The 12686-nt window shown below is 35.0% G+C and overlaps 2 protein-coding genes across 2 annotated transcripts in view; one reads left to right on the forward strand and one right to left on the reverse strand.

Moving 5' to 3' along the window:
- Positions 1 to 5823, forward strand: part of LOC117329624 (serine/threonine-protein phosphatase with EF-hands 2-like) — a 92425-nt gene extending 86602 nt beyond the window's left edge. Inside the window, exon 16 of the mRNA XM_033887648.1 lies at positions 1576 to 5823. Within this exon, the coding sequence (XP_033743539.1) occupies positions 1576 to 1910 (335 nt within the window). The 3' untranslated portion in view covers positions 1911 to 5823. The remainder of the gene's footprint in view (positions 1 to 1575) is intronic.
- LOC117329625 (G2/mitotic-specific cyclin-A-like) lies at positions 5195 to 12098 on the reverse strand. The gene is made up of 9 exons (XM_033887649.1): positions 11718 to 12098; positions 11139 to 11400; positions 10220 to 10350; positions 9710 to 9933; positions 9426 to 9501; positions 8968 to 9096; positions 8593 to 8709; positions 7784 to 7917; positions 5195 to 7187 (listed from the first exon to the last, which is right to left on the reverse strand). Exons 1-9 carry the CDS (start codon positions 11865 to 11867, stop codon positions 7130 to 7132), a joined length of 1281 nt encoding a protein of 426 aa, XP_033743540.1. The 5' UTR covers positions 11868 to 12098; the 3' UTR covers positions 5195 to 7129.
- Positions 12099 to 12686: the final 588 nt, after the last annotated feature.

The following is a 12686-nucleotide window of genomic DNA, read 5'->3' on the forward strand; positions in this document are numbered from 1 at the left end:
AAACTGGCTGATAATTCAGGTAGGTGATGGGATACTTTATATAAAGGCCAAACTGGCCGACAATTCAGGTAGGTGATGGGATACTTTATATAAAGGCCAAACTGGCCGACAATTCAGGTAGGTGATGGGATACTTTATATAAAGGCCAAACTGGCCGACAATTCAGGTAGGTGATGGGATACTTTATATAAAGGCCAAACTGGCCGACAATTCAGGTAGGTGACGGGACACTTTATATAAAGGCCAAACTGGTCGACAATTCAGGTAGGTGATGGGATACTTTATATAAAGGCCAAACTGGCCAATGATTCAGGTAGGTGATGGGATACTTTATATAAAGGCCAAACTGGCCGACAATTCAGGTAGGTGATGGGATACTTTATATAAAGGCCAAACTGGCCGACAATTCAGGTAGGTGATGGGATACTTTATATAAAGGCCAAACTGGCTGATAATTCAGGTAGGTGATGGGATACTTTATATAAAGGCCAAACTGGCTGATAATTCAGGTAGGTGATGGGATACTTTATATAAAGGCCAAACTGGCTGATAATTCAGGTAGGTGATGGGATACTTTATATAAAGGCCAAACTGGCTGATAATTCAGGTAGGTGATGGGATACTTTATATAAAGGCCAAACTGGCCGACAATTCAGGTAGGTGATGGGATACTTTATATAAAGGCCAAACTGGCCGACAATTCAGGTAGGTGATGGGATACTTTATATAAAGGCCAAACTGGCCGACAATTCAGGTAGGTGATGGGATACTTTATATAAAGGCCAAACTGGCCAACAATTCAGGTAGGTGATGGGACACTTTATATAAAGGCCAAACTGGCCAATGATTCAGGTAGGTGATGGGATGCTTTATATAAAGGCCAAACTGACCAATGATTCAGGTAGGTGATGGGACACTTTATATAAAGGCCAAACTGGCCAACAATTCAGGTAGGTGATGGGATACTTTATATAAAGGCCAAACTGGCCAGCAGGTTATTCCCAACACCCACTAAAAAAGATGATACTAGTAATATTTTATTTGTTAAACTGCCTAACATTGAATGTAAGTGGGTACATTTTTTGTGGTTTAAAAGATATTTTTAAGAAAGTTTGGGGCATAGGGACTTCCCAACTCATGATCCATATAATGTATATATTATAGTACATTGTATCTGAAATAAATATACATATATATAAATGGACCGTGGGTTGGGAATATGTCAGGTTTGGTGGTATAGACTTTAGTAGATTGCCCATGTTAAACAATTAGTAGTCTAGTATTTCAACTAAATTAACTTTACTTAGTTTTGTACATTTGTAGTTTCTTTTCAACAATTAAAAACTTCAATATTTATTTCAATTGAACATTTAATGGTACATTCTTTATTGAAATTAATAATTGTAAAATTTTACCTTTTCAGCTGTCTTTTGAATTCGAATTTAAATACAGATATTTTGTTTATTTTCTATAAATTTATGAAAATGAACAAAATAAAAACCAAAACAAGACCACTGAAACTGAGGTCTTTAAGGCATAATTTTGTTTAACCATATTTGCTCTCTTCATTGCCAGGTACGATTTCCATGGCAGAGTTTGAGGAAGCTCTCGATGTGATGATTAACACCCAAGAGATATCTGTATCACATGACCAAATCAAAGACATTGCTCATAGTCTTGACTTAAACAAGGATGGATTCATTGACTTCAATGAATTTTTAGAAGCTTTTAGAATTGTTGATCCATATGGGAAGGATACTCGTAAAAGTTTGTCCTGCAACTCAGAAACAGACTCCATAGGAACTGATGACTGTGAGCGAAGCACACCATGCTTGAGGTCCGACGAACCAAAATCACGCAAAATATCTAAACTCTGTGACATTGAGGAAATGGAGATATCCGAAGCATAACATTAAAGACATCAGAGTTATAGAGAGCTCTGAAAAAAAAATCTCCAATGCCTGGTTCAAGTGCTATTTCTTTTGAAGCAAAAATTTGAAGGTTTTTAAAGAATGAACTGTTGATCTCCAATGCGTCATCTCTATGACATCTAGGAATTACCATATTATCCTTCAATAAGCCGAGAGGACCCACATAAAATTTCAGACACAAAGTCAGTGACTAGGGCTATTGCAGCATGTTCAGGACAATGAAATAGAGGTTATGCTATTGACCAATAAAAACATGGGTGGGCTTATTATCAAGCATGGGTGTATTGCTGGATATATTTGGTACAGGATTAATCCTTGGTGTCTCAAAATCAAGTGATCTTTGCCAGTCTTTAAAAAGAGATTATTCTCCTCAATAACTATTCATATAATAATACACAATAATATTTTTATACACTATGTTATATATATGTTGTTTTTTTGTTGATTTAAACTATTAATGATTTTGTACAAATTTAATGTATTTATTTCAAACCTCTTAAATTATTCTTCCTTGTATCATTAAATGACCAAATCCTTCATATCCTTAATATATAAGTGAAAAAATCAGATTGGATTAACATTTATAAGCATAAAAATGGTTCTTCAAAGTTACACTAATGTATGATAAGTAATAATGTTTTTGTCTGAAGTCTCTAGAGTAAACAATTTGTATACATAAATATGTCTTGTTATAGTGTACCAAGTTAAGTAAAAAAACTTCTTTTATGGTAAATATCTCTGCAAAACTGGCATGAACCAGTCAAAAAATGTAACTTTGGAGAATACATGCATCAAAGATATTCCTATTACAAATATTAAAGCTGGCTCAGCGATCATGAAATTTTCTTAACTATTTTTTTCTCAACTAATCACACATCATTGGTAACCTACAGTCGTCTTGTTACATGTCTCTTTACTTACTAATTTTACATATATGACCTTAATTTTAATAAAGCTCACTGTGATTGGTTAAGTCAAAAAAGATAATTTTATATCGGAGAGATCGTTTCATGATCCTGGGCCAGGGGAAATAACTCTTACAAATCAGTCCCAAAGAAGCAAATGATATTAGACTCGTCTGACACAAGAAAAGTTAAAATGTATGATATGGTCATTGTTTGAGAATAGATTTGATACGTGTACATACAAGTTATTTATGCTTTGATGTAAGATGTGTTTTTATCAAGTCCCAGTGAGTGGTTTATGATTTGATGAGAGGAGCCAAACCTATTTTCTGATTGGACGAGAGTTCGAGGAGCCTAACATATTTCTGATTGGATGAGTGGAGACTAGTTTCTGATCTTCTGCTTGGATTAGAGAAGCCAGTCAGCTTTATGATTTGATGAGTCCTGGTTCTGATTGGATGAGAGGAGTCCAACCTATTTTCTGATTGGATGAGAGGACCCTAGATGCGACTGGTTAATGAGATGTGTGTGACATAATCAGTATTTATCCAGTCCCAGAGGAAGTCTTTTATATTTTTGTGGAATAATGGATGATTGTTATCAATATATTCTTCCCTATGTGATTCAAACAAGTTAATTTCAAACTATACATTTTTTCTACACTACTTTTGTTCATGTATCACATTTTTTGTCGGCCAGAAAAGTCTCTCTTAGCAAAGAGGACTTAGAAGTTATCTTTAATACAGGTTGTTCCCGTGCCCAGGTGGTCTTTACAGTGTTTTATGATACAGGTGACCAATGACCGCTGGTTTCTTAAAATATGGTCCAATGATACAAGCAATCTCTGACTTATATAAAGCAGTCTCTTTGTTGTTTGCCCAAATTAAATGCAATGTGCCCTTACATGGACAAAAGTCGAGTAAAAAAAATTGTTAACTTTTCTTTTACAACAATTGTTCAAAAAAAAGTTAAGAGCAACTTATCATATAGCCAGTTGTTTGTAACATCCGACAGTCGGACACAGGAATCGAACCCTGGCCATCTAGGTGAAAAGCAAGTGTGTCACAGCTGTGCTACCCGACACAAACAGGGTGTGCCTAATACTACCGTTAAAAGGACAAAAAAAATTCTCGTTTCTTTAACAAAATATACTTATTAAACATGAATCTGAAAGTGTATATAAGCATGTTTTTTAATCACTCATTTATGACCTTTATCTAGAATAAAGGCTTTTACCGCCATTTTTTATTGTACTTCCTTCGATTCTTTTCAATGTTAAAACCAAACAAAATTTTGATGACTCCCAATAAATTTTTTCTTACATCAACACGTCTTGTATCCTTTGTGTTGGTAAATTTTTCCGGTGTTCAGAAATTTCATGGTAATATATTCTATTTTACAGGCAAGTAATGTTTTAAGTCTTAAATACAAAGTCAATATTTTTAAGTTTGAAGGGCAATAAGTTATACACTGTACATTATTCTGTAGAAATTTTTTATGAGTTGCGAAAACATATTACTCCATGCAACTTATCTTCAAGTGGAAGTTTCAATCCAACCAGGACTGCTTATACCGATGGGGTAACAAAATCTTACACACTACACAGCTCATCTAGTCGTGACACTTTTTTGTCATATTTGATGTAGTGATGTCATGATTAAAATTATGCCCACGCATAACCAACAAGGGAGGAAATTCACTCCAATGAAGATTTCAGAATAGTTCCCATCACTTTTGGATATAAAGAATCTATTAACTGTACATGTGATCCAGCTTTCTCTTACCCTGGACAGGTACATCCATATGTTGGTTAAGATTGCTATATGCTCATCATATAGCACCAATATATACAATATTTATTGTACCGTACGAATATATGAAGACGTTTTATTTTAAAAACATTCTTTAGAGTATCAAGCACAATTATCGGATATCACTTTACCTGCACATGTCATAAATGAATTGTTCATCGGGATGTCTCTCACGAAGCCGACTTGGAGAAAATGTGAAACCACAAAATGTTGCTAGTTTTACCAATATAGGAAGTGAAAATATGCAACACTTCAGTAAAATGACCAGTTTCAAAAATTTTGATTATTACCAACTGCATTTGAGTGCAATATTCATCATATTCCATCAACTTTCAGAATTTGTTTTTTTTATATTTATTATCAAAACATCTAGAAGTTATCTTGAATGAAGATGGCCACTGATACATGGTATGGAGAACTATCTTGTTCGTGGTCATGTTCTTACGTAGATCATGTATTAAAGTGTTCTTGTACCACTCTTATGTCACCTTAACGATTGCACCCATAGGACACCCAGCGATCTCTTCAAATAAAGACAAAGATTCCATTTTATTTTAATTAAAAAGTTTTATATGTAAAATTCATTATCTACACACAAATTTAAATATATAATAATCATGATGAAATAATCCCTAAGTCAACAATATGATGGGAATGTGCTGCCCTCTGTTACTGTAAAAACATGCCCCCTTTATAGGGTTCTTACTTCATCTGCCGCACCAGATAAAAATTTACATTTTCACCTCATCATGCGATTACACTAAAAGACATTCATCCCATACAAAGCATTCATAAAAATAAATTTAACACAATCATACATAATTTTTGTTCAAAGTTTACAGACATCAGCAAACACACATGATCACTTTAGTAACATCCTCAGAAGACAGAATAAAGACAACAGTAAAAGTTTGTACAGAGAGCAACAGTATGTACACAGGTGCTAACAGAATGGCAGAAAAGAGGCATGGATAAATAAAGACAATCACAATGATACATTATGGGGTAAAAAATACTTATGAATAATGAGAATCATTTCTGACTATGATTGATGTTCCTACAAATTTGTTCTTCGTTCCCAATGATATTATACATGTTGATAGCAGCCTTTTGGGTTTTACACCAGATAACCATATGTGTCATGATGGTAAATGATCAGATTAAAATAAATAAGAAAAAGTGCTAATGTAACAAAAATATATCCATGTTTTGAAAGCAAATAAATTAATTGTGACGGTTTCAATACTAGTGTTGGCTGTAGCTGAATAGATAAGTGCATCTTAAATTACACTCGCAGAATTCAATTCTGAATTCCAATTTCCCTCATTTTGCTAAATTCAAGAAGTGTTGAGCATACAATTTTTTTTTAAACAATTAAAAAAGAAACAAATTTTATTGGCCATGCTTAATTTCAAATATATGCTAATTTTAATACCAGTCCTGTTTTTCTTTTGAATATTTATTTTCTCTCTTGAATAATTTTTACTTCATAAAACCTATATTAAGGACTATTTGATAAAGCTTTCAAGTTAATTTCATTGGTCTTTAACTAAACTCCACACAAAATCCAAAATGATATACAAAAATACATTATCTTGGTTATTCTTTCAAAAACAATGGGTCATATTTAGTACAGCTGCAGTTAAATAGCATGTTTGAATATCTCCAGAAGCCAAGAACTTATTGCTGGCGAAAAAGAAGTATCTTTTGCAATGAAAATGTAAAATCTTAAAATAGCACCATCAAACTTAGCAAAATGAATTATTTGGTTCATGATTTCTTTAAAATAAAATGAAACAGTAATTTACATTGATTAAGGGGAAAGCATTCCATTAGTTACATAAAACAACTTATAAAGAAATACCCTCAGACTAAAATTTCAGTAATCAATGCCCCTGTATATTAACATCGATTTTTAAAAAATGTTCTGTAAAGTATAAAACCTCAAAACTTCACATTTCATTCACATGACAAAAACCATTGGATTGTATAAAAGTAGTGTGATGATAAAAAATAGTTCAGTCATTTAAAATCAAATAATAATATCACCAGAAACGAAGATTTATGATGGCGATGATCAGGTTTCAATGAAAACATAAAATGAAGCATTATTGCACCTAGGACTCAATTTAACACGATTGGCTGCAATTTCCTCTCTTCTGAAGTTCAATGTGTGGTTGGAAGGAACTCAAAATAAATCAGTTCATAGTATCAGTCTTGCTCCAGAGTTCAGAGAAGAAGCATACACAACTCATTAAAACTTAGTTCCAACCCACATCCTCTCCCTTGAACACACAATTGGCAGTTGGTGTAGCTGGTTGTACCGGCACGTCAAATGGTTTGACAGACCACAGCTATGAAAGAACTTGGTATGACACGTACTCCTGTGTGGGCCACATGCAGGGAAGCGCATAGCCCCCTGGGTTGGGACTGGGGACTTCCCCGATTACAGCTCCAGGATTCCCGACTCCTGTCACTTGGTCTATAACGACAGCTGAGCTGGGGGTGGGTACTTACTGAAGTTTGATACTTCATGATGTCTGCAAGAAAAGAATTTGAAAAAGATACTGTGGTTGCATAGCTTTGCCCAAGGGGCAATGGATGATCAAACAAAGCCTTAAAGACTTGCTTTTAATTGGCGACATATCAGACAAAAGTATGATGAATTGAAGGTGAGAAGACTTTTTTAATACAGTGCCATAAATTTCAAGCATCATATGAATAGTTTGAGCTATCTTTTAAAATTTAAAACTATTTCTTGTATCCAGTAAAAAATAGTGTACTCTGGCACCTCTTATGCACTTTTTGTTACAAGTGTACATAAATATGCTGTCTGCCAAGATATCATCTAAAGATCTTTACTGGGCTAACTTGGATCATGTTTTGAATCTGAAAATTTCCTATTATAATGATAATTGGGTTGTTTGAATTGGTCAAATACTCAAATGAAAAGTTTTGGACTAATCTATATAATCAAGTGGGAAGGTTTCACGACAATTTGACAAGGATGTGCATGAAGTTATTACTATTATCAAAGCTTACAATCAATTTGCACCTTTTCAAACACTTAATTTAAAGGTCATTTGACCTTCCCAATCACAAGACTGATATAATCCGACACAGTAAATTTACTCACTTGGTGTGTTTGTACTTCTCGATGACGGCCTGCTGTGGTTGCTTTGGAGCATTGCAGTATGTATTGTAGAGATCCTGTAGACATTCAACCAAGTGGCACAACTCGTACCCCGTCAACTTCACCATACTGGCAGGCTGTAGACATCAATTATGAAATAATGTAACATACTCCCATACAAATACAATCCACTTTTCCAACAAAGGAACAAGTATGATCTATCACAGGAACTAAATATATTTCTACCATGTAGCATAAAAAATACTCTACTACAAAACAATTGAACTAAGGAAACCTATGTAACACAATGTATCAAAAATAATCAAACTAAAATTAGACGGAAATGTCAACTAAAGTGTTTTACAAAAATTGTTTAACAAGTTAATCAGCTTTTATTAATCACGCTTGATGGCTCAGATGGAAGCGGGTAAGGGGTCTCTGTGTGTGGGAGGAAACTAGCGTACCCGAGAAAACCTGTATGATCGGGCAGGTGACCCTATACCTTTTCACGTCCGATTGGCAGATCGAACTCTGCTTGTCTGGGTGAAAGGCAAGTGTGTTACCACTGCCACCCAACCAATCAAACATACTTCCAAGCCATGGGCCCAGTCCCTGTTATCACTATCTTTTAAACCCATTATAACAATGAAAATTTTACAAGCACATTGTTTGTACAAAGTAACTAGAAATTGTTAGTCATGCAGAGACAGTACTGCATCACAATGTGTCAATTTTTTTTTAGCTTTTTAACAAATTGAGAGAAAATTGGATCATGCACTCTCCCACTACAATAATATACCACACCAACTTACCCATGGTTGCTCAGCTCCCATGGAGTAGCTGGCTAGACATGTGGCGGCCGCAGACAGTAAACTTGGGCTGTACCTCAGGAACGTTTCACAATCCACCAAGCTCAGCTCAATCAGCAACTACAGAAATATTACATAAGACATGAAAGTTTTACATATGAGTATTATACATCATAAAAGATATGACTTGTGCAATTTACAATGCGACATCATTCAGATGTGATTTAAGTTACAAATTTTGAGATGGCGCCTTTTAATACCGACAAGATAGTCTCAAAAAATTACGTAAGTTACCAATTGCATACAATTAACCATACATCTCATCTGCTTTACTCCCGCTCCGTCCAGCTTTGCAGTACTTTTCTTGGAATAACTTACCATTGCGAGTGATTTGGTCTTGTCGTCACAGCCAGCTTGCTTGAGGAAATGGTCACAGAACCAGTTAGCAGTGGGGGGAGAGATGTCAAACTTCAGTACTTTTAGGATGAGATGTTCCATCCTCAATACCTACAAAAAAATGCTCAAATCTCAACAAGTGCTGTGAAGTAAAAGTATTTAAAAAGCTTTTTGTGAAGTGAATTGTGTCAAATTTCCCAGGCCATAGACTTTTTACACTTTAAAAGCATGAAATATGAGGTACTTTTTCGTATTGCCTATTCTTCAGACCATGGATGCAAGTTTTAAAATGATTAATGGTTTTATGGTTTCACAAATGCTGCAAAACACTATATTCAACCCAGGATGCATCAGTGTTATTCATTCGAGAAGGGGAAAAATTACTGCTAGTTGTAGACATCTACTGATAAGAGTTTGTAGGAAAGTAAACAATTGCATACTTGTTTCTTTGTGTAGGTGTCATCTGTGATGTAAGCAAACTCTCCAACATCTGGGGGATAGATCTCTTCATATTTCCTGTCAATCAAAAGGAACAAATAAATCAAATGTTTTCAAGCATTATCAAAAGGAATTGGCCAACTTACACATGTTACAAAATCAGGAAAGCAGGAACAGAGAGAAGTAAGTTATTCAAACTGTATTATATCATATAAAGCTGCATTTTAGGTTCAAAAAATTCATCTGACATGAGAAGTTGCATGTAGACTTTCCATTATTTACTTACGATGCAAGGAACATGCTTGCTGCACCAACTAATTGCAGTTTGCCCCTCTGGACAGCCATTGTGGACAGAAAACGGTCTATGTAGTTGATGGCAAGGAACAGCGTCTCGCGATGAAGGTTGTATTCCTCGGACACTTCCACTAACCAATCGACCAGAATACACCTCATAGAACTTGTGATGTCTTGTTGTTTCTTCATGTAGCCAGCTTTGGGTCGGTTTTTCAGCTGAATAGACAAACAAACGTAGTATCAAATGGAATATTACCATAACGTATGATTTGCCATATTTATCCTTTTTTCAGTATCAAACTTTCAAAGTCTACAAAATCAATCGATTTGTATTAAACCAATAAGAGCAAGGCTATGCGAAATATTGGTAATGAGTGTTCATGAACCAAGGCTTATTTCACAAATTGGGTTCTATGGTATTATCATCAGACAACAGCTTGAAGTTTCATGCTTCATGAACACTATCATTACATAATAAATTTCTATATAGCTAAATACTTACTTCAGCTTCTCTTAAATGTGTGTAAATTTCTTCTGCATACTCTGGGACAGTTGTGATAATAGCTTCTCTGTTTAAAGGTTTTTTCTCCTCTTCTGCTACATCATGTGAAATATCGAGCACCATGGGAGAATCTGAAATACAATTAACCACATTATACTCTCAATGTCATACTAAATTCTAAGCTAAAATGATTAAGGTTTGAATAAAGAATTAATATTTTATGCAGTCTATTTTTTTTTCTTTCAGTCTAAAACAGTAATGTTTCAGGACCGGATCCAATTTTGAGTACTAAACCTGTCTTATTTTCAAGTCCCTTATCATCCAGTGAAAATTCATTTCCACCATATCTATGTTCATAATTGATAGCATATTTGTGTTGCATTTCAGGTCGTTTGACTCATTTTGAGGGAGGTCTCTCTATGATCGCTTCCTCACCAACAGCTATTCCAGAGGTTTCTGATGTTTATTCAGTTCTCTTTTCACTTTGGCTGGAGTTCAGACATTCTGTCACTAGCCAGTATTTAATATTTGAAAAACCATCAGAAACCTTTAGATTTACTAACATGGGGGATGCATTCGTCTTATGAGGGCTTTTTCACTGGTTTGGGATGCGACCTTTATATCTCATTTTGATGAATTGGGAAAGAATTTTTCAGGAGTAAACTGCAATTTTGGGCAATTTTGCTTAAATATGAAATAATTTAAATTTGGAATGGGGCCAATCAACACTCAGAAAAAACACTGCTGATGTATGGGAGTTGTATCATGGCCATATTCACTTTTAATTCAAAAAGAAAAACTGGTTTCATCAACCAATATGAGTATTCAAGAAACATACTGGGATACAATAGGATAAATGTTGTGTAAAATTGACAGGTACTGTATTTGAAAAAAAGTATCTTGCTCTGAAATATCTCACCAATACTGTCATCTATGCAAATAAGAGAGTTGTTTGCTGCTGTAGAAAGAGGTTCACGGAGACGGTTTAAAGTTGTTACAGCGTCTGTCAATTGCACTTTGGTATCAGCACTTGCCACCATGTTAGCAGACACTGGCTTGAGTTCTTGTAATGTTTTCTGATCATCAACAAATATGGAAAATGGCTGAGCAGCCTCCTTCTGCCCAAAAGTCTTTGCTTGTCTTGAAAATGTATTTTCATCTTGGAATGCTTCTGTGCCAGCCTGTAATGCAGAAAACAAATATTTCTGTAAATGACAAAGCTTGCTTTTTATACTTTAGTTCAGCGGAACAATTGTCCGTTGGTTTCATAACCAGTGTTCAAATGTTCAGACAAAGAGAATGGTAAATATATAGACCTACTTAATAAAATAAGGTAAACCTAGTCATCCCATTTCGAAATATGAATTATTAACAGACCTATACAAATGAAACGTGGATTCTGGCTTGTCTTTGAATCCAAACTTGGGACAATGACGAATTTCTCTGTTGGCTGGCAGCCGCCACGTATTTTCAATGAAAATGTGAATGTAAATCTTACCTTAGCAGCTCTGAAAGGCTGTACTCTGACTTGGTTGGTTATAACACCCAAAGCAGCTCTTTTGGGTGCATTATTCCTTGGTGCATTTTTCACCCGACGTGTTGTTTGGTTTTCAGAGTCCTGGAAAGCGTCAAAGACGAAAGTCGACATTTTGAAGTCGAAATGTCACCGACACGCTGCCTCCTCTAAAACGAATATAAAAATAATGTGAAAGCACACAAAGTTGCCTTCTTGTCTGCAGCTAGATTACACTCCAACAGACATATAGGCTTAATTGAGGCTTCTGAATCAGTTCTTGTCAAGTGAACTCAAGAAAAGATTTTGAACAGTGTTTTCCTCAGCTGAGTCAATCTGGATTGAAACGAGGCAAGCCGGTTGAATTCCCCGCTGGTGACGGATCTAACCAATCAGATGGCTCGATTCACGATCACATGATACACAAGGCAGATCGAGGCATTCTGTTCGGAGTAATATTTACCTAAGAGTTTTACCACCTTTACAGATAATCATTTTAGAAACCACTCGAAAAATAAATTAGCGGACTTTTCAATTTGCCCAAGCGCACGCTGGCCCCGTGAAACGAACCGAATAAAACTCAATATGACTCAGACTTCTTTTTATTTCAGTAATAAAAGGTTAAAACCTAACAACATTGATTTATAGATACAATATACAATACTTTTTTTTTCTTGAACTAGCTAGGCTACCAGGAAATATAAAGGTAATTTGATGAAACGGTTTTTTTTTAAAAATAAATAGATAAACAAATAAATAAATAAACACTCTCTTATATCGTGAAAAAATACCATTGTTTCCCCATACATTTACTTCGGGCATTGCCGTTTGAAAACTTATTACGGATTGGATAGTTTTTCCCAAGCCGTGTGCCAAGCAATAAAATACAATAGGAATGACCTTACAGACGAAGATCTTATGTCTCCGAGAACTACAAATATTAATTACACTACT

The sequence above is a fragment of the Pecten maximus genome, chromosome 6 (assembly GCF_902652985.1).
Source record: "Pecten maximus chromosome 6, xPecMax1.1, whole genome shotgun sequence".
Classification (NCBI taxonomy): domain Eukaryota; kingdom Metazoa; phylum Mollusca; class Bivalvia; order Pectinida; family Pectinidae; genus Pecten; species Pecten maximus.

Coding starts and splice junctions, on each gene's coding strand:
- LOC117329625 (XM_033887649.1), bottom strand. CDS start 11,867: ATGTCGACTTTCGTCTTTGACGCTTTCCAGGACTCTGAAAACCAAACA. Junction 10,351..11,138: donor TTGCATAGATGACAGTATTG/GTGAGATATTTC, acceptor ATTGTATTTCAG/ATTCTCCCATGGTGCTCGAT. Junction 7,918..8,592: donor TGGGAGCTGAGCAACCATGG/GTAAGTTGGTGT, acceptor TGATGTCTACAG/CCTGCCAGTATGGTGAAGTT.